The 22,399-nt window shown below is 43.7% G+C and overlaps 1 protein-coding gene across 1 annotated transcript; it reads left to right on the forward strand.

The window, feature by feature from the left end:
- The first annotated feature begins 8 nt into the window (after nt 1-8).
- LOC104083731 (laminin subunit beta-1-like) lies at nt 9-20,813 on the forward strand. The gene is made up of 11 exons (XM_009587332.1): nt 9-135; nt 9,200-9,569; nt 11,260-11,444; nt 12,675-12,916; nt 14,961-15,164; nt 15,554-15,698; nt 16,450-16,657; nt 16,878-17,019; nt 17,877-18,053; nt 19,342-19,501; nt 20,370-20,813. The coding sequence occupies exons 1-11, from the start codon at nt 9-11 to the stop codon at nt 20,504-20,506; spliced, it is 2,097 nt and encodes a 698-aa protein (XP_009585627.1). The 3' UTR covers nt 20,507-20,813.
- Nucleotides 20,814-22,399: the final 1,586 nt, after the last annotated feature.

Below are 22,399 nucleotides of genomic sequence, written 5' to 3' on the forward strand. Positions count from 1 at the left end.
CCACTGAGATGGTCATATGTCTTGTTATTTTTTGGCAGTTCACAGGGCAGTGCCAGTGCATGCCAGGCTTCGGAGGCCGGACCTGCCGGGAGTGCCAGGAACTCTTCTGGGGCGACCCAGGCGTGGAGTGTCAAGGTGAGTCCCAGCCCAGCGCCTGCTCCGGTGTGCCCTGCCTTGCTCCTTTTGGAAATGACCTGTGGGCACACTGTCACTCCCCGGTGTGCTGGGACACCCTTGCCGGGAGCAGCCCCTCCGGTGACCCCCGCCAGTGCCCGCACGAGCCTTGGAAATGCGGGAGGAAGGTGTGGCAGGGGCTGCCCCCGGGGTTGGGGCCTCTGGGGACGGGAGGTGCGGTTAAAGATCTAGATGAAGGAGGAGCCCGGCCCAACACTTGCCTGGTTTATTTTATTTCTTGTTGGACCCTTATTTAGAAACAATTATCTCCGTGTAGAAACCAACTCTTCTTTAACCGTTAGGTTGCAATGCTGCCAGGTAAGCCAGTGTGGTAAGAAAACATATCGCAAGTGTTTGGGTTTGAGAATTGGTCTGGAAATGAGTTTCCTTTGCCCTTCATTTGTGTGTGGTGGAAGACCCCTGTTTCCTCTTCTGTCTTGTTAGGGAGGCTGAAGAAATAAGGTTTTTGATTTAGTAGGAGACTTTCCTTATATTTCAGATGAAGGAGTGAGCAGAGACTGTGCAGTGGCTTAGCCACAGCTACATGCCGCAAAACAGAGTGCCATAAAGTCGCTTGTTTAGAAAACTGGATGCTCTCTGTCCTTTCATTATAAACAAGTCTGTTCATTAGCTAGAAAAGAAACTTCAAACACTGTCCAGACCAGAACAAACTTGTATCTCTGATCTGTTCAAATAGGAGCCATTGCCAGGAGGGTTTGCAGTAGATTAAGGTATTTTTTCCTGCAGGGAGGAATGTGCTTGCTGTGGTCTTTAATAAATCCCTTACAATAGAGATACCTTAGAGCCCATTATTTAACCAGATAGGCAGGTCACAGCTACTTGGTTAATGCAACAGATGAAAGGACTGGGGAATTGTCCTGGTTCCTGAGTACATATTGGGTGTCTCAGGGAGGCTGTGTGTGTTCTGGCGTGGTGCGGGGCGCTGACCCTGCTGGCTCCAGGGCAGGGATTGTCTCTGGGTATCAGCTGTCTCCGTCAGGGTTTATTGATGGAGTCCATCTGCATACCTTATCAGCAGGATTTTGCCCTGTACCAGCATTTCTGGCCTCTCATGGAGTTTCTGCTGCCTTTTGAGCATTGTGAAAACCTGCTTTTTAATGTTTCTGAAGTAAAGAGAGGATATATTCTTCAGAGCCTGTTTTTACCATGCAGGCTCTATGCTCTCCTTCCAACCCACCGCCCCTTCTGCCCCCAAATGACACGGGAGACTCACTCAGGTGAAAATGCAGATTTTCCTTCAGGATTGCATCCAAGGAGGTTTCTGTGGCAGGTGGGAAGCGCCAGTGCCTGGGGCTGAGCTGCAGCAGCCTGCGGCACAAAGCCCTGGATGGGCTTCAAGCGTGCGCTCGCTCGTGGAGCGCATCCAGCCACGCAGCGCTGCCGAGACTCCCCGGCGTGGTGTTGTCAGTGCCTCCCCCCAGTCTCCCATCCTTCCTCGGCAGAGAGAGAAGCGACTTCTCAGCCCTCATTTAGTCCTGGCGAGCAGAGAGGTGATGTTCAGGCTGGCAGACGTGCAGCCGCCGCATGGGCAGGTAGCAGCTCTCGGTGGTAAGCGATTTGCAGGCGAACTGGAAAACTGTGCCATTTAAGGAGTTACAGAGCAATGCCCTGGGAAGATAACTTAAATATGGCCTGTGGCCAAGGTGAAGCTGGAACTGAGACAGGGATTCATCACAAAGATGTCAGCTCCAGCTGCAGGGGGACACATGGACTCCTGGCCGTGGCATTTGCCACCTGCCCTTGGTGGCACGCTTGCGCTGGCCCAAGCCAAAATGGCCACATTTTGTGCCACATTCAGGAAGAAAATACAAACCGATCTGAATGGGGAATGGCGAGAGAGCTCTGAACCATGTATGGATGGACAGGCTGTGCTGTGCGCACTGAGCTGATGCAGAGGTGTGGACGTCAGTCCCAACGACTCCAGGGTGGGATCCTCCACCAGCCGGGGCAAGTGGCTTCTGCTCAAGGTTGGAAATCACAGGGTGCATCACTGAAGGGACAGTAATGTGTAATCTCTTCACAAGAGGTCTTCAGGCTGTTGGCACCAATAGACACGAGCCCTTGCTGAGAAATGGGGACTGCACTGCCCACGTTGCTGTGACACCTTTTACAAATTTTTTAATTGGTAAAAAAAAAAAAAAAAGGAGGTCACGTGAACACAAGTGCCTGCAAATAACCTCTTGACACAGCTAGGTGGAGATGTACAAAATGGCCTATCTAGGGCAGGCCGGGGGCCGCAGCTCCCCACGGTTTGCCAGGCACTCGCAGCAGCACCCAGCTGTGGTTGTGGCCCCAGGGTCCCAGCACACTCCGCTGGAAACCAGACTCCAGAGCACACTTCCCTACCATCCCTGTTGACCATTGCCAGCTGCTGCCTGTGACTTATTTTCTAGAAATCTTGGTAAGATCGGAGGTGGTGAAGCAGAAGCTGGGGGAGGCAGGTTTTTGCACCTGGTCTGGGTGCTTTGATTTGCAGTCTGTGCTCCCTGCGGTGGAAAGAAAGCGTCATCCGATGTCTCCTCTCTGCATGTCCGCAGAGATCACACTGGGACCACTGGGTCAAGCTAAGGTGGGTGCCTACATTTGGGCAGCATCTCAACTCCTCGGTACTGGGTACGCTCCCACCACCCACAGTTGTCCATTGGGGATTACACACCGCAGAGAGTCTGTAGGACTGGGTCTTTGGAGACTACTTACCCCATGCTTTAAAAAAGCACAAGTTACTCATTTAATTTAACATAATGCACAGGAGAGGCGTAGAGGCTTTCTTTCTTAGCCTTGTGCAGGTCCCTATGAGGATTACAGCGAGCAGGAGCTGTGCAGTGAGCATCGTCTGCTCGGGAGCAGTACCAGCCCCTTTGCAGGACTCTTCCGGCTGTTGCTTCAGCTACGAGCTATATGCAGCTCTACACGAGCCTGCACGTGAATGTGTGCCTGTGCATAAAAATCCTTGCTAAGGTAGTAAATAATAGGATTACAAATTTCATCAAACTCAAGTCTCCCAGGCGTTCTGCTGGAGCTTTTCCAAAGCCTGGCAACCAAAACGCAGGACTCGGCATGCTAAGCTCTGTGTGCCGACTTCAGCCCGCAAAGCACATTTCTGGTAGGAGGCTCCAGGCTCCCAGGAAGCCTCTGAGATATGGTCTGGCTGCAGATGCAGCTCAGACAGTGCCCTTGCACAGTAGATACTTGAAGTTTATATGTTTCATGTAATATAAAGGAGATGACAATTTTACTATCATTACTGTTTTAATAAATCGAACAAACAGAACAGAGTGCAATTAGTAAAAGGTACTGTATGAGATTGAAAGTTTGGTTGTACTGCTATATGCCCTTTACAAGAAGCATACTTGTGTCAATATTTTTTTGTGTTGAACTTAAGTATCAAGCCCTATTGTAAAAAAACAGAATTTAATTGAACTAAGATGAAAAAAAGTCATGTTTTTATCAAATACTTATTGCAGACATTGGCAGAAAGTTGTTTGTCTCAGTTTTCAGTCTTTGTTATGTATCTGGTGCCAAAACATCTGTTCACTGAAAATTACCCCATTGCCATTTAAGAATAGGCTTCGTAGTCTTAATTTAACACCTGGGTGTTAAACTAGTCACGTAGGCTGCTTTTATAGGAGGTATTTATGGTGCAGAGAGAAAGATTAGCAAATGTTTCTTTTCCTTCTGTGATAAGTGTCTAAAGGAAGTCGGACAAATTCTACACTAAAGAAAATATAATTTCACTTTGAGTTTCATAAATTCAATTGACCTGTAGTCTTAAAATATTGTAATGTGTATTGATTGTTTCCAGAAAATAGCCCTTTTGGCAAGGTCTGCTAGCATGTTAAAATGCAGCACAACTCTAGTAATTCTAGGCTGGGATCTTATCTTACTGAAAATCATAATGCTGAGGAGTTAGCAATATGCTTACAGGGTAATTTGAATCAATAGCTGATTATTCAGAAGAAATTTGCTAGCTCTGCAAAACTTTCAACCTTACAAATTGCTGAATGGTTTTATCATCATAGTGCCTCACTGGGAAATGATGCCAGGAAACCATGTTTGAACAAATCCTTTGTTTTTTTGCTGCGGATGCGTTAAACATTTGATGCTCTCCATCCCTGATCTCAAGCGGTAAAGAAAATATTTCTGCAAAAATTATTTCTGTTCTGTGTAGGATGATGTATGACACTCACTTGTTCCTAGCATCCTGCAATAAGGCATTAAACACTGAGACTGATCTTCATACAGCCCTTTCAGTATCCATTATGTCATCTCGGCTGTAGTATCAACTGCTCTGACACACCTTAGTTTAAATTAACTGATATGCAAATATGCCGCATATTAAATGACAGTAGCTCAAATGGAAGTGAGTTCTAAATATTTAAAATCACAGGGAGAGGTAGCAGAGCTGTCAGAGTAACTGGAAGATAAAGTGGTTCATAGATCCTTGTGAGCTTGAAGCAAACCACTCAAGCTAGTCATTTACTTCTTTGGGATTTCTCCCCGTAGGTTTCTACAAGTCTACGTTCAATAAACATGTATGAGTGTTACTTTTATCTTTAAGATCAGTAAAAAAAATTACTAAAAGAGAAATGCATTGATCAAGGTGGTAAAAAAATTACCCATGGATACTCTGTGTGTGCATGCATATATGCGCACATGCGTTTGTGAATAGACGCAGCTACAATCTTTTATACTCGTAAGTTGCTAATAAGCAGATCCTGACTGAAGAATTTGGCTAGAAAATTTTCCTGGCAAAAATGTGATTTCACTTAAGTTGGAGTATGCCACAGAAGAATGTCTGATTGGGTTAAACACTCAATTAGAGAAAACAATACACCCAGTTCCAAAATGACATTTTGAAACAGAAACCTATTGTTTAACTTAGTAAATGCTCCTTTGAAAACCCTCAGATCTTTGACCAATGATTTAAAAAAACTTATTTTCCTCTGCTATATTTTCTATGGGAGATACTGTAGTGTCCTGCTCTGCTTACCCAGGGACAGATTTGATCCCCGTCTAACTGATCTTCAAAGCAAGCAGCCCAATCTGTGTTAACTTGCAGCCCTTCACCCCAGCTTTGGTCCACCCCTCTGTATGAAGGGAGAATAATCAACTATTCGTCTTGAAGGCCATTTCCAACCCAAGCTGGTTAAGGCATCTAAATGTCTCACAGTAAACTCAACATCTGTGTGGTTTTACAGTGCAAAATGAACCACTTTTCCCAATTCCTAGTCATGTAAGCATAGGTAAGGCATTTAAAAAGAGCTTACAGGACTTTATTGTCTTTCCATTAGGTGGAGTATAAAGCCATCGCTAGCTACTGGATAATACCTGAAAAAACTTCTGCATCCCTAGATGTGCCTGTTCTTCTTGGGGAAAATTAGATTAACCAGGCATACGCTAAAATTAAATGTGGTATAGCTACTCAAGTGTTACATCAGACTTATGAGTGTGCTGGTTAGAGCTGAAATCTCCAGAGCCAAGCTATACTGTAAAGATTGTGTTTGTGTTAGCCTGTTTGAGTACATCAGAAGCAAAACTGCTGTAACAGAGAGCATCATTAGCACGGGACTGCATAGGAGTTGGCTCACATAGTGGCCATAGGAATAGTTGGACATTAACGAAAGAGGTGGTAGAGGAGCAAGAACTCCACTGTGGCTAGATGTCATGCTTTGGCCAAAAACGATGCTGGGCATGATGTGCTGGATCATTCTGGCATGGTGTTCGCTCTGTTTCTAGGAGGTGATGGGAATCAAGGCGTTTCCTGTTTTCACATCCCAGTTCATTGGCGGTGATAATCAAATGTCACAGGAATCCTTTTGGTGGATGTGCACCCACCGTCATGAATGATGGATGTGTAATTTGGCATGCAGTCAGAGACTGACTCTAGCAAGGAACAGGGATGATTTCAACTGTGGCTGAAGCGCTTGGCTAAGGTCATCTAGACTCTAAAAAAGAAGATTGCATGTAACCAAACACTGGCATGCACGTGTCATTTGTGAGATGAAAGGTTTGCTCACAGGATGTGAGCTGTAAAAGGAGCAGTGATGCTTTTGTGAGAATTTAAAAAATGTTTCGGTCAGTGCCACAGTAAGGAGTTGTCCGAGGGCTGTAGCTAGGGAGACTGTACCACCAACATCTAGAAATGCCTCCCAAATTTTCAAAATGGAAAGAAAAGAAAATCTACTGGAATCTTCTTATTCCAGTTCTGAGGGAGGCTTTTTCTTGTTTTCCTTTAGACTATGTGATTTTACTTAAAAATAGAGATAAAATTATCTTCAGTTTTACCTTTTGGTTTGAAAGCTGGTGTGGCCCTGTGCACAGTTAATGACTTTGGAAGATCATGAAGAAAACAAAGAGCAAGTGTGAAACCAGCCCTTTCGAAAGCCATTTTATATATGTTGGATTCACACTACTGAAGTAATGCAGAGCCAGCATTGCCTGCTTCTGGGCTAGATAGAGAATCCTAAACTGGATAAATAACCCACAATAATGTTTCTAGCTGCCTTGTACAATTTTCCCAGGGGTCCCACAAAGCTCAGTTTGAAGGTTCTGTAGAATTCTAGAAATGTGATGATTCTTCCAACTGTTGTGCTGTATTTAGAATAAATTACTTCTTTGCTCTTTATCATCTCCCAACAGGCAGCCATGGAGTTTGGGTTTTCACTTTGCAAACTAGTTAGTACTTAAATTCTCCTTTCCCCTTCCCCAGCATTTTCTGGCTCCAGAGATTTTGGAATCCACATTACCATGTAAATGCTACTAAAGCCATGTCATCTGCCTTTCCTGAACATGCAGGTATTCAGGAGTAGAATTACCAACATGGGGGTTTTGTTTTTTTCACTTTAAGCTCTTTAAATCCGCAAGTAAATATAGTGATCTGATTTGCCAGCAGCAAGTATTTGTGTAACTTGATCAGATCTCAAGATCTTTGAGAAAAACCACATGCCATTTAGCCTCTTTCTATGCAGAGGAATTTGGACAATTCATCATTATACCAAGGGCCTTATTAGTTGACAGAAGGGTTAACTGACCTCCTTCAAACAGGAACTCGACGGTTTGCCTGCAGGGAACATATTCCATGGCGAGTTGACTACTTAAGCACTTTTGATGTAAAGTAAAAACAATCTCTTGTGTCAGGGTATAATTCAAAGAACAAAGGACCATTTTGCTCAATTGTGCAGGCAGCAGAAGTTATTTTTGTCTCTTGCCTATCATATTCACATTGTACAAGAAAGTCATTTTGTTGAGGAGCGATTTGTTCTGCTGAGGCTCTTTGTGTAGTTTTTGAACTGAAGACCACCACTGTGTTTTGGCATTGAAGCAAACAATGTACAATCTTGGAAACGGCTTTGTGTTTTGCCCTTTTTTCAAGGGGGCATGTGCTTGGGGTGCATGAATTGATTTATGGAGCTTTTTGAGCCATTAACTTCCTTCAAGGATGCCTGGTAAATGGATGTGTAAGTGAAGGCTTTTATCAGGTATCGCAGTCCTTTTCCTGTTCAAGGATTGTGTGCTTGACCTGCTTGGGGTGTACTCTGCCACAATGGTAGGTAGATGACCTGCCTGTTTTCAAGGCCTCTCTTTTTGCTCTTTGCTGCCATCCCTTTATTAGAAGCTTTGCAGGTTGGTAATTTCCTCTGCTGCTGCCTGTGTAATTAAGGAGGAGGAGAGGTCAAGCGGCAGCCCTGCTGCATGGAAACCCTTCTCCTGATAGCGTTATTGTGTACAAAGTGTGTCTGTGCTTTTAGAAATGACCGTGCATCACTAAGTTAATTGAGTAACTTCTCTTCATGGTGGGTTAGTGCCAAAGAAGTGCATCTTTATTCTAAAAGCTTGTTAAAATAAGGGTGTTGCCCAAACCTTATCACTCCAATTTGGCAACCACCTGGAGCCCCTGGGTCTTACCTGACTAATATATAAAGATACGTAGGTGTTCACAGTTACAAAAATAAAGTAAGAATGAAAGTCCATTTCAGGAAGGTGTGAATACTAACTCCTGAGTTAGTGCTCAAAGTGTGAAATAATTAAAAAAAAAAAAAAATCTGTTAATCATCCTCATTCCCACTTGAGGGTGACAAGCAGTGTGTAGGCTCTTGGTCGTTAGCACCTGTGTTGGAGAAGACTTCTCTCTTCTCCCTCAGACAGGGCTGCCCATGACCACATTCTTTGTTCTATTCTACTTTTCACCGCCTGATTTTTTTCCCCATTTTCTGTATACCCAAAATGTCAGCCCAGTGCCAGGCTCCTCGATGCATGTTGTGAATGTTTTCCCACCATCTGTGGCAGGAGCACGTCCTGAGCCAGGCCCTGTACCTCTGCACAGAAGATCTCTCAAGGGCTGTTATTCCATAAATTTGTCATATACTTCTTTGAAGCCATCTCAACTTTTAGCACCCATGGTGTCTTGTGGCAGGGAGCTCCGCCACTTAACTAAGTGCTGTGTAGTCAACTATCTCCTTTTATTGTGCTGTTTGTGGGAGGTGCAGGGGAGGGTGGTTGATTTTTGAGCTGCCGGATTCCTCAGTTGACCCCTACTCCTGTGCTGGAGGAGACAGTAAGTGGTTGTTCCTTGTTCACTTGTTCTATTTCATGTTTTGCTCTTAAGCCCTCTGCTATGTGCCTGCCTGTTGTTTCTTTTCCCGTCTGGAAAGCCTTACTCTTACTCTTCATTGTAGGAGTGAAACTGGGATCTTTGTCTTCAATTGCTATCAGCTGACATCCAAACATTGCAAGAAGTGTCCATCCTTGCTCCATTATTGTGCCTGTTTCTGAGATGTGCAAATCCTGGTCTCCCCTAGAGTTACTTCCTTGTCTCTCTCCCCTTTCACACTCAGCCAAGCGGACACATCCATAATTAGCTGATTATAATCCAGACATAGACTACTTCAATACTCATTTCCCTATTTCATTACAGCTGGTTGAATTTTTGGTTTTTTCCTCCCTACCAATGTCAGTGTCATTTCCATCGCTGTAGCCTTCAGGCATGCCTTTTTTCTCCTTCTAGCTTGTGATTGCAACCCTCATGGCATCCAGACCCCGCAATGCAACCGCACCACCGGGCAGTGCATCTGCAACGAAGGGGTGGAAGGGCCGCGGTGTGACAAGTGCTCCCGGGGCTACTCGGGCTTCTTCCCTGACTGCGTGCCATGCCACCAGTGCTTCGCCCTCTGGGACGTGATCATCAGCGAGCTGGCTAATAGGACCCAGCAGTTCCTGGACAGGGCTAATGCCCTCAAAATCACTGGAGTCACTGGCCCATACCAGCAGACGCTCAACACCCTGGAGGAGAAGCTCAGTGAAATTAAAACCATCATCGCTCAAAATCCAGCTGCCGAGCCCCTGAAGAACATTGGAAATCTCTTCGAGGAAGCAGAGTGAGTACAGTCGCAGTTACATGGATAAGTCTAGCGTGGGAAGGAGTGGGAGTGACAGCAAACTGGGATTTACTTGAGTGACTGATGCCCCCACGCTGAGCTGAGGACACCCTGGCTCTGCTCCTCCAGCTGGGCGAGGTACGCTGCGGCTCCTAGCGCTGGTGGAGCACCTCGCCCTGCTCAGCGCCGGCAGTGAGCGTCCGTCCCATGAGTGGAAACCTGGCCGGGGAAGGTAGGAGCAGCACAGCTACCATGCTCTGGGCAGGGGTTGTCCTGCTCCCACTGTGCACCAGGCAGCTAATTACCACTCACGCTTGCCTTGCGCTCCCCCGGGGCAAAGGACAAACACTGCTATTATGTGAAAGAATGAAGAGGGGAGAGATTAAATTCCTGGATTTCTGTGTGTAGCCGATGAGTTGGAAATTTGGGCTCCTTTCTGCACTCTGAGCATGTGTGGGGGGAAGCACTAGCTTTATAACAAGGATTGTTTTCATTTTTCTCAGGGTATAGCCTTATATTTTGTTTTAGGGCTAAGCATACAAAAGATGGTAGTTTGTGCTTTTGGAGATGGAGCAGTTTAACATCAAGTAGGATTACAGATGCTTTCTAGCCCTGTGTGCAACTGCTCAAGCTTGCTTGTGCATTGTAAAGGGGACTGCACAAAGCAAAGGGGCAAGGATTAAAGCACGAATGTCTCAATTAGGTATACGCTTGTGCCCTGCAGTTCCCTCTCTCCAGCTGGAGAGCTGGGGGTTGCTGCTGCATTTGGACTCTGTGTGTACCGAGGAGGCCAGAGCAGCTGAGGAGCTGCTTTTCCCTAACATGTATGTATGTATCTGTTCTTGCTCCTCTCTCGCTGTCTAGAAGAAGTACTGGGCGTTGAAGGACTCCTGGAAAACAGCAGGCTGTTGGGCTATTGAGAGAGGTGTAAATTGATCACAGAGCTTAAATACTGCCTGATTCTTTCAGAATGAGGAAACAGTGGGATTGGTGGGATGACCATGGATGGGAATAGCTTCCTATGCCCACGTCGGTTCCGCAGCAGCATTAATGTGTAACATACACTTGCCTTTCCTTTTAGGGTTATCCCACTAGCTAAAGCCTGCTCTGTGGCTCACTGAGGCCATGCTGAATGCTGAGGGCGGGAGGTTTTCCTTCACAGACCTAGAGAAACGGCTGGTGAGGAGGGATCTTTACAGACGAGTTAAAAGAATCCATTGTGTTAAAACTAAAGCTTCCCCCCCCGCTTCCTGAAGTTCAAATCTGTCCCATGAGCTCGTAGTAATCAAAACTGCATTTGTAGCTGTGTGGGATGGGAAGCAAATTATGTATGGATCATAGTAGTCAACTCTGACCTATGCAGTTGCCATGATACAAGAGCATTACACCAGTCCTCTGGAATCTGCCTCCAGTTAATCTTACACAAAGCAGCTGTTTTCTGAGCAATTTGGTGCTTTGAGTTTATAAACGTGCTGTAGATTAAAAAGTAGTTTTGTATGATAAAGGAAACAAAACAGTACTCTAGGTAGGCATGTTGTTACAAATCACTTACAGCTCCACCAAGGGAGGACAGGTCCTGCCGTGGGAGAAGCTGGGCACGGCTCTAACCATCACTCTTCAGTGAAGTGAAGCACTGAGGCTTACAACCCTTCCTCCTCTCCCTATTGAGTCCTGTGCCTCTGTTTTACAGAAAGCTGACAGCAGATGTTACAGTTAAGATAGCCGACATAGAAGAAAACTTGTCAGCCTTAGCAGTGAAGAGCAATAGCACAGACACTGACCTGAGTGCGCTGGAGACAGATGCCAAAAGCCTAGACCATGTTGTTAAAGAACTTGCAGAACAGCTAGAGTTCATCAAGATCTCTGATGTTCGGGGTAAGTGTCACAGGGAGGGGGAAAAAGCAGTGGGGTGGCCAAAGATTTAATTAGTGCATGGTTTTAAATACCAGGTTAATCTTCTAACTTGTAATAAAACACAGTTCCTAGGAGGACAGCTTCCTTCTGTGCATTAGCAGAGTTGCTGATGCAGCAGGAACCCCTCACCCCGTCTCTCTCCCTCTGCACATTGCAAAGCTGGCTCAAGTTCTTGGGGCACAGAGTTGTCTTGAAGGCTCTTGATTAATACGTTTTAGATGAGACACAACAGCTGAAAGCACGGCAGATTCCAAGATACACCTGGACATCTCCCTTGCTCTCCCCAGTCTGTTAAATTGCTGTTTCTGGTTGGAAAAACTACCTGGGTCTTGGCGACTAAGAGCACACTGTAAGGGCTTAGTTCTTCCAAGCCACCCAAGCCTTGCATGCCCATTGGCACATTGAAATGGGCCAAGAATCAAAATTTGCTGGAGAAAGAGGAATGTCACCAAATTCTTTGGAAATTTTGAAAGCTGACTTCATTCCAACTTGAAACAAAGGATTTTTTTTTTTTTTTTTTTTAATTTCCTGCTTTGCACGAAGTCTGACATTGTTTCCAGTGAACGTGGGATTTCAGAGAGCGAGGCAAGTAGGATATAGAACAGGGGAGTCCCCGACTTGTGGCATTCTGCAGAGGAAAGCTGCCCCGAGGTGCAGAGTGTGGCCACCCCCGTGGGGTCCCTCACACCCGCTCAAGGCCTCTCCGGGAGTTGTCCAAAACTAACAGTTCCATAAATCAGCATCTTTCATCAAGCATTTGTTTCTTAGGAAAGCTCTGACTAGTTTCCAAGCAGTGACTCCATAAGCCAGACATCCCAGGGCTAGCAACAAGAACTAATGGGGTAAGTGAATCCTTAGAAAACAGACTGTTGCCCTACAAACTTAAAAGGCTAGATCTCCTTTTGCCCTCAGGGCAAGCAGAATTCAGTCACTAGGGTCAGAGAAAGGCTTACTTTACTCCAGCAAACTTGACACACTGTCAACCAAGAAAAAAAAACCCCTTTTTTTTTCCCACAACAGGCCAAATTCTGTCATCCTTGCAATGGCACTGAATATAGCTGCAAAGGCTAGCGTTTCATTTAACTTGATATTCATATCGCTAACCCTGATGTGTCATCTGCCAACCTCCATAATATAAATTACTTTGGGTTACTTAACAGATTTCTGAGCAGCTCCATCTGATTTCTGCAGGAGCCTTGGATAGTATCACCAAGTATTTCCAGATGTCCCTGGAGGCAGAGGAGAGGGTCAATGCTTCCACTGTTCACCCTGATAGCGCCGTGGAGCTGTCAGCACAAACGCGGCAGGAAGTGGAAGACTTAATCAATGAGAAGGAGGCCCAGTTCAAGGCTAAACAAGAGGAGCAGTCGCGCCTTCTGGATGAACTCGCAGGCAAGCTGCAGAGCCTGGATCTCTCTGAAGTAGCTGAGAAGGTACACGGCTGAGAATCGCTGGTATAAAACCTGTAGCAAAAATAAAGTCAGGTTTGTGAAGAAGTGACGGGCAGGGAGGAATTGTTAGAGCTTGACAGTGTGAGATACAGTTTGTTCATAAAAAGTGCACGTTGATGACGGGGTATTATTTTGTGGGCTAGAACAGGGCTGTTTAATCAGTAGGCTCTGAGACCTACTGGCTTTCAGGCACCAGCCTTTCATGTTGGTCTCCCTCCTACCCTTCCCAGCCCTGACAAAGCACCCATCTTTTCATTACTCCGGCTCTAACCCAAAGCCCTTTGCTGTGGACAGAGCTTCCACATATAGAAAAGTATAGCAAGTCTGCTGGACTGAGAGCCATCCTCTTAAGCCTGTCCTCAGTTCATGCTTGCTTTCTCTAGGCTACTCTCTTCCTTTTTGCAGCTCTGTAGGGTATATGCTATGCCTGTGCAGCGCCCAGCCAGGCAGCGCGTCACTCGCACGGACAGGCTGCCCTACTCAGCATCACTGTGCTCCTGTTCTCGTGCTTGAGACAAAGCAGAACTTACAGGGAGCTGGAGTCAAAAGGACATTTTCTCTGTTGAAGCTGCCTGCTCATCTGTAAATATGATCAAGGGTGGCTTTTTCTTGGGAGAGGCTGAGTGTTCCCTCGATTTCACTTTGAAGTCAGCCAGCTGCATTCAGAGAACAATCCCACATGAAGGCAGGCTGCAGGGGACTGCTCATTAACTCCCCTGGGCAGGCCAGGCCTGTGTTAGAGGATGAGTTCTTCACACGCTGAATTGTCCCGTTCCTTTACAACTATGGTCATCCCTCCTGACTCCCCCAGCCCTCCTTTTTTCTCGGGAGGGAAGAAATCTTTTTGTTTAGCTTCCCTTCCCCTACATTCCTGCCTAACTGTTCTTGAGGACTGAAAATCTTGGGTAGATGTTTATCAAGGCCATAAACACTGAGTTGCTTGGAGGTGTAATCACGGGACACAAAAAAAAAAAAAATCTTTTTGCTTTCTAGCTACTGCTGGGTTGCATGCCAAACAGGTAAGAGGGACTCATTTACACTTCACAGGAGACAGCTGCAGCTAACTTGGCACAGCTCCTAGGTTTTCCCAGAGAGGTTTTTTGGCTGCAAAGTAGGTTGGTTAGTGACTATCATTTGGCAAAAGGGGTGGAGTGGAAAGGGAAAAGACAGGGGAATGGGGAATTTTCCAATTTTTCCTCTGGCTAAAACAACTTCTGAGTGATTTCATTGCCAAACAATTGACCAAGTAGTGGATAATACTCAGTACAATGTTGCTGATTGAAATAGTTTTGCTTTTTTTTAAAAAAAAAAAAAGTCTACCCTGAAATTTTCTGTGGAAACACATCCTTGACAAAATTTACAAATTGGAAAGCGTTCTGGAACAATGAAATCAGAGAAAACATTTGGTGGAAGGGAATGGGACAGCTTTTTAAGGGAGATGAAAAAAAGTTTCCTGTTCAACTTGGAGCATTTCAGCTTCTATTACATTCTAGGGCATTAGAGCAAAGGAAAAGATACTACTCTGCACCAAACACTTTCTTCCTTATAAAATAGCTTCTTGGGATGACCAGTTTTTCCTCCAACATTAGTGAAGACTGATTGCAAACAAAAGGCATACAGACAGTAGTAGCGTCCAGCTTGAAACCAAAGCTTAAAGGCAGCTTTCCACTGAAAGATGATGTACGGAAAAGTGGATGATGAAAGCGAGGCAAGGCTTCCCTCATAACCTCCAGCTACTTCAGCATAAGAGAGAGCTGCATATTTGTAACCAAGTTAAACGCAGGAAGGTGCAGGGGGCACAGAAGAAAGATTAAAGTCATGCTGGTATGGACCTGCTGCAGGAACCGCCTCTAGCTTGCAGCTCCACTTTAGCTTCCTTCCCTGTGGTATTTGAGATGCTACTGCAAGGGGCAGAAACAACACGGTGTTTCTGTCGTGGTAGAGCAATGTCCTACTCCCTCCCCCTCGTAGCTCAGCAATGGAAATAAAGCTGTGACTATTTCCCTTGTCTAATGTGCCTCTGCAGACGTGTGGCACTCCCACAGGAGCCTCTTGTGCCGAGTCCGAGTGTGGCGGTTTAAACTGTCGAACAGATGATGGAAAGAAGAAGTGTGGAGGACCTGGCTGTGACGGGCTGGTGACTGTAGCTCACAACGCCTGGCAGAAAGCCATGGATTTTGACAGAGACATCCTCAGTGCATTAGCAGAAGTTGAGCAACTCTCCAGAATGGTAATATGCCAAATCAATTGTTAGATATAAAAAAAAAAAAAAAAAAAATTTTAGTTGTAGCACAAGTTTAGACCTAATTGACAAAATATGTGCCTGGCTTATTTCAAAATACTTCTTTTCGGTTGTGTAACTTCATCATGCTTGTAAAGATCCTCAGAAAAGGAGCTTGCTAAAGTGAAACTTCATGGAGAACTCTAAACATTAGCCTGAGTTGTTTAAACTAGCATTGGTGGTATGGATCACGGCCAGCTTTTAAATATGTTCTGTGAGTTTTATGAAGAAAAGCATTTCTCATTACTATTATCTCTGACTCCAACTGAATTTTTGTTTTAAACCAGGCCTTAAAGCATAAGCAAATATGCAATCAAGCCTTCTATTTTCCTCTTTAGGTTTCTGAGGCAAAACAGAGAGCTGATGAAGCAAAACAAAATGCACAAGAAGTTTTGCTCAAAACCAATGCTACAAAAGAACAAGTGGACAGAAGCAATGAAGATCTGAGAAATCTTATTAAACAGATTAGAGACTTCCTAATGCGTAAAAACCTTACATTTAAATTATATTTTAATTCTGAGTTGTGAAAACTATCTTTAGCTCTGAATCATCTTCTAAGGGATAATGCAATAGTTGTGTGTCATCCCCCTGCTTTCAGCCAGACTTAGTGTGTTTGATGAAATCTGGAACCAAGAGAAAACCCAAGACAATAGGAAAGTGAGAGCAAACTGCAGCATGTTGTTGTGTTTGTTTCAGCTGAGGCTGTTGTACTGCTGTAGCTTGCCAAGTGTGTTCATAAGTTCTGGCTAGAAAGACAAAGTACTATTAAAGGGGAGGGAAGTCCGCAACTGAGTTTTTCTCTCTGTAAGAAAGCAGGTAGAGGTTAAATGAGTGCCTTGTTCACTAGCAAGCAGCAGCATGGCAAACCGATTCCTTCCCTGTTTGCACAAGGCCGAGTATACTGTTAGCACAAATACATTTATGGGCAGCTGTTGGCTTCATTTCCTGTGGGCTTGCGTGTGTCCCCCCCCCAGCCCCAGCACGGTGTAGCTAATCACCGAGATCTTCAAATGGCTTCCAAGAGAGCTATGCCAGCAGGGCCTACGCGCCCTCCTGAGAGGGAAGTTCCACCCTAAGGAAGCAGTTTTAACACCTTGATTTTCTGTAAGTCTGGGGGAGGAAGTTTTCCCATGATTTTCCTTCTTAAGGGAGCAGTTGGACAAGAATTTGAGTACTGAGACTTGATGGGGGGAAGCTTTTACTTACATCTTTGTCATTTGTGTCCATCTACTAGAAGACAGCGCTGACCTGGATAGCATCGAGGCGGTGGCTAATGAAGTGCTGAACATGGAGATGCCAAGCACTCCCCAGCAGCTGCAAGCCCTGACAGAAGATATTCGTGAGCGTATAGAAAGCCTTTCTGATGTTGAGGTCATTCTGCAGCAGAGCGCTGGAGACATTGCCAGAGCAGAAATGCTACTGGAGGAAGCCAAAAAAGCAAGGTATTGCAACCCTGTTCTGTATTAGCTGTTTTCCGTCACCAAGAGCTTGAACGAGACTTTCATTTCATTGTATCAGAAAATGCAGAGTTTAACTTACCCCAATGCAGATTCTCATTCCTTCGCTAAGGGGCAAAAATGGCCCTTTGCAGTTATGACTAGTTCTTTTTCCAGTTTTAAGTAAAAGCATTTTTAGCATTAACAGCATAGTTTCGCTCCACAGCAAAGGTGCAACAAATGTTAAAGTCACTGCCGATATGGTGAAAGCAGCTCTGGAAGAAGCTGAAAAAGCTCAAAATGCAGCTGAAAAAGCCATCAAACAAGCTGATGAAGACATTAAAGGAACTCAAGACCTGCTGACCTCAGTGAGTTCCTTTATGAGTATTTCTTACGATATAAAAAGAGCACCAAGTCTGATATTTAGAAACTGATGTAAGCCTCTCTAGGGAAGGCTCTTGGGTACTGCAAGTCAAAGACTGCATTTAAAATGAATCTAGACCATTCTTGCCTTCACATAAACTTTTGAGTTAGTATGACAGATGCTAGGGCACCATTTGCTCTTAAAAAAAAACACCAACAAAAAACAACAAAAGGCTTTTCTCACCCCATATCCTGCACCACTGAAGTTAAATGAGCAGGACTGTAGCTCTCTAACACAGCAGGTGTGCCAAGATCCCTGGAAAGTTGTATCTCTCACCACGTTGGTAGTGTACTGGTGTAGCCATGCTACCAGTGCTATCCACCACTGCAGCACGAGAATAAAGTAAGTGAATGCTGGATTAAAGTGGTAATTGCTGTAGTCTTGTCAGATAATGTATTTTCAGACTTCATCTCATAGCCCTCACGAGACCATAGTGCTATCTATACCCATGAAGCTTGGCCAGCTTAGAAGATCCGCAGCTTCACAAGTCCATTATTACATGATGGAGTCAAATGTCAAATTTCAGTTTGCCTGTGGATTAGGCAACTCTTGCATGTGTAATACAATCAGATTTTTTTTAACTATGTTCCTTAATGCTTTTGCAGCCCCATATGTACCCCGTCTTCAAGCAGTGGGCTCTTTAATCCTGACTGCAATTGGCCATTTGTAACAAAACTAAAGCACTGGTTTTTATATCAGATCTATGGACATGAACTAATTAGTTGATCAGGGCTTATCCAGAAAGCTTACTATTATATTCAGTGTCTTTTGAAAAATGTAACTGTTGTCCCTCTTTCTTAGATTGAATCTGAAAATGCAGCATCTGAAGAAACACTGAACAATGCTACCTTACGTCTGTTTGAGCTAGAGAAGAATGTTGAAGACCTTAAGCAAAAGGCTGCTACAAATTCAGAGAATGTGGACAATATAGAAGAAAAAATTGTTACTGCAAAACAAAATGCTGAAGAAGTTAAAAAGGTGAGAAGTTCAGGAAAGATGCTAAGGGAAAGCCAAAAAAACTCTCACCCAGATCTGGCTAAAGGAACATTAGTGAATACATATGATCCACTTCATTTATTGGTCAAGTAGCAGCAACAAAAAAAGCAGCACTTAATGCACTTACCAAAGAGAGCTGCTTTTTACTTACTTTGGTACCAGATACAGAGAGAAAGAAGTATTGGGAAGTCTTCAGGTTCTAAAATAGCTGCAGGAAACCTGTCATGCTGTCACATCGTCAGCCTTTCATAGATTTGTTTCTGCCCCTCAGCTTTACTATCTGCCACAGGAGAACTAGTAATTTTTTTTCCCTTTCCATGGAGTATTTATGGTTCTATGACAATGATGAGTTCAGGACAAGCAACCCAGAATTTGGCATATACAGAATCAAGCGACAAGAAAAATCGTTAGCTCAATATAAAACCAGAGTAATTTCTAAATATCAGAGATGCAAAATTTGCTCTGTGAGCATATGGCGTTGCTCCCAATGTTTGCTACACACCTTTGTAATAGCAAAAGAATGCTCATTAACAAAACAATTGACAAATCTGCCAAAGGAAGTTTCACTGCTCCAATCTGTTGTCTATAATTAGCCCATCAGTCTCCAGAGAGGCATCTTCTGCCAGAAGAGATGTAATATCCATCAAATCAATTATTTCCAAACACTAAGTAGTATTTCAGGTGGCTGTCAAGTAAACACAAGAGACTTCCAGTACTGCTACAGCTTGTTAACTTGCTTATTGGTTGAATTCAGTTGGGTCATAGGACTTCTTAATCTTAACCTCTTGGAGAAAAGCACAGCTGAGAAACCAACCTCACGATTTCTCCAGCACCTTCACCTACGCAAACTAGGCAGCTGTTCTCATTACTAAAGAGCAACAAGGGTATTCCTCCCCAAATGCAAGCATTCAATCAGCCGTGCCAGTTCCTTACCATATGCAGCTTTCCAGCTGTACTAGGGGCCATGGCTTCCATTAGTTACAGAATTGTGTAACTGAATCCCATAAATCCTTGCTATTAATCCTTGGTATTAAAGCTGTAAAACGGCCACAGATCTGCAAAAGGGCAACTGGTGAGTCTTCACCCCAACTCTTAGAGTCCTGAATATTAAGTAGGAAATACCCCAACACTGTTTCTGCTTTTGTTAACTGAGCTAACAGCATAGTCTCTCCTTATACGCAGATTAGTAAAGATAGAGGGAGGAAATGCAAACTTCCACTGCATTGTCTTTTGAATGAGCTCCATCTTGTGCTTGAATCTGGAACAACAGGTCCTCAATACCGAGCTGAACGACAAGTATAAAACAGTGGAAGATCTCATCGCCAAGAAGACAGAAGAGTCGGCTGATGCTAGGAGGAAAGCCGGCATGTTGCAAGATGAAGCTAAAGCCTTGTTGGCTCAAGCAAACAGCAAACTCCAGCTGCTTAAAGGTAAGGCTATTCCAAGGAGATAAGTCGTCATCTTAGAATATGAAGCAATGTCATGCTGTTAAACTGACTATTCATCAGCAATAGGGAAAAAAATGGAAGTTAATTCTTTGTTACTGGGGTTTGATCTGCTTTCCTTATTCTTATGGACACAACATAGTCTTTTGAAGCAAAGATTTCTGTAAAAAAGCTGAAACTTATAGTGAGACACAAACTTCTGGTATGGCACCTACCACTGCTCCGAGAACCACTACAGGGAAGGAACATAGCTACCATGCTCAGGACGAGGACTAACCCCTTCAAGCAAGCCCCCCCATCTTCAAACAATACTACCCTCACCCCACCCTGGAAATCTATTAAAACAAAAGGTAATCAGGAAATGTCAGGTCCAGTTTACAGATTAATTTAACATTTCCCATTGCCAGCTAAAGTTGATTGAAACAGGAGGGGGCAATCTGCCCATAACTACCAGGGAGGGAGCTAAGTTTTCCTTCTGGTTTTGCCAGGCCAGGAACTCATTCTTCCCCTTAGCTGCTCCTGCACAGTTACAAAGACTCACTGAATAGTCTTAACCATAACAAGCCAAAACACTTCACTGTTCTGTAAAAGCCACCAATGCAGCAGAGAATGACAGTTATTTTCAACATGAATCACAGTATACTTCTGTGGAAAATTAATTCCTTGTTGCTTTATGTCCCAGTGTTAAGGAAACAAAAAGGTGCCATTCCAGACCTTTTTCTTCCCCTAATGAGATTCTCTTCCGCAATAAAAATAAATTTGAGTAGTATTTTATCCGTAACGATAATGAGTTACATTTTACTGCATTAAAACACCTCTAATTAAGCTGGTTTTCCCCTTTCTTTGCTGACAGACTTGGAAAATACATATGAAAACAATCAAAAAGTTCTGGAAGATAAAGCCAAGCAGTTGGTGGAGCTGGAAGAGACAGTTCGCTCCCTCTTACAGACAATCAGCCAGAAGGTTGCTGTTTATAGCACTTGCTTATGAATGGGAGCAGGAAATGCTTGTGTTCAGAATGGATTTTACAAGTATCACACTAGTTCTTTTTGACATTACACTAAGACCTGATAAAGTGAACAGGTTTTATATTGACTTTCAGGTCACAGAACCAAAGACAAGTAACTTTTTGATGTTGAAAATAAACAGTACTTTTGTATCACTGTATGTACCTAGTATGACTCATGAAGTTTCTTCCTATTTTCAGTAGCTGAAATGGTACATCAATTAATCCTTTAGCAAGTCTTGTTTTTAAACTGGTTAGAGATCTAATAAAATCTTGGCTCCAACTACGTAATTCTAAGTAAGGGCTCCAATGACTATGAAATATAGGATGGTCACTCAGAACAAAATTAGAAGTGAATGAAGAAGTACCATCCTTGTGTGGTCAGCTAGCATTTACACCACAGTACTAAAAAAGGATTATTTACCCTCTGCATGATATCCATTTAGGCTTAACACTAGTTTCATGTCACTGATTATGAAACACTGGATATGTGAAGTGGAAACAGAGGTCGGCACTGAAGGGGTGAATGTAGTTTACATTTCAAGCACCAAATTTAAGTGATAAACCAAGCTTGGAGGATCAAGCCTCTCTGGAAAAGGAACTACAAAAGTTTACAGGGCACTTAATGTGAGTCAGTTAAGGAGCTGTGCATAGACGTTGCTCTCTAAGAACAGCTTGCACTTAATAAAACACAAATAAGTTTTTTTTCAAAGTGCAAGAGTAACATCAAGTACACCATACTTAAGCTCAAAGTTATCTGTAGAACAGTGCACCTTCAGACAATTGTACAGTACTGCAGAAATTGATTTACAACATTCATCAACTACACAAATTAGCATCCAAAACTGCAACATGCATTTACACATCCTGACTGCTAACTCTGATCTGAGAAATACATCTGTGTATATACTTTTATCAGCACCTTACCTAACCTTGATTAACATCATCGAAAGTTGGTCAGGACAACTATGACAGAATATATCACCACCTAAGCAAACTGAAGAGCAGTATGTTTAAGTAAATAATTACCCCTAAGCTCCGTAGGTTACAAATGCTACAGCAAAAAATCCATCACAGGAATTGATTACCATACCAGCATCATACACCGTTTAACTGCCAGTATACTTAGCAGCTGTTAAAAATACAATTTGCAAACTTTGCAACATTCAGACTTAACTGCCATCAGATCATTAACAGGTGGCTCAGTAGCTCATCTTACTTTTACCTTTACAAACTCTCTTTGTACACTTAACTAGAACAGGAATGACAGCAAGAGAAGTAACAATACAGTAACAATTTTAAGGCCTTGAATTTTATTTTCAGGTGTCTGGGAAACTATAGTCTCCAGTATAATTTTAGGAGTATTCTTGATTAAAGAATACCCTGACTTTCCAAACTTCATTTAATATGAACAAAATGAGATATGAGAATTTGTAACTGATTAACCTCAAGGCTGAACTGCAGTAAGACTGCCACAAGTATTGAGAGAGGTGGAGGGAGTGGACACAAAGCTGTTTCTGAAAAAGGAGGGCTTCTAGGAAGAACTTGCACAGCACAAGATTAACGCTTAATAGCATTTACCTGCAGCAGGTAAAAGTGATTCTGAAATGCCAAGGTCTGTTGGAAGAATCAAGTTTTTCTTGCCTCACTATTGTCTCACCTTTGCTTTCCCTTCAGCAGCTTCCTACTAACACCTGAAAGCAGATCCACATTAGTTCACTTAACCCAGCATATCCATGAATGGGATTATCTCATATCCTGGTGATAAGGTTAATGAGCCATCATGGTTTAACCCCATCTACATTTAAAACAGAAGTTAAAAAAACCAAACCAAAATGAAGAACAGTATCACTGGTGTTTGTTGATTAACTGATATC

This window comes from Fulmarus glacialis, unplaced genomic scaffold (genome assembly GCF_000690835.1).
Source record: "Fulmarus glacialis isolate BGI_N327 unplaced genomic scaffold, ASM69083v1 scaffold44191, whole genome shotgun sequence".
Lineage (NCBI taxonomy): Eukaryota > Metazoa > Chordata > Aves > Procellariiformes > Procellariidae > Fulmarus > Fulmarus glacialis.

What these genes read in the sequence shown, in the direction of transcription:
- LOC104083731 (XM_009587332.1), top strand. Translation starts at nt 9, where the DNA reads ATGGTCATATGTCTTGTTATTTTTTGGCAGTTCACAGGGCAGTGCCAG. An exon ending in CCCAGGCGTGGAGTGTCAAG is followed by an intron (nt 136 to 9,199) that starts GTGAGTCCCAGC and finishes TTCTCCTTCTAG; the next exon opens with CTTGTGATTGCAACCCTCAT. An exon ending in CTCAAGACCTGCTGACCTCA is followed by an intron (nt 17,020 to 17,876) that starts GTGAGTTCCTTT and finishes CCTCTTTCTTAG; the next exon opens with ATTGAATCTGAAAATGCAGC.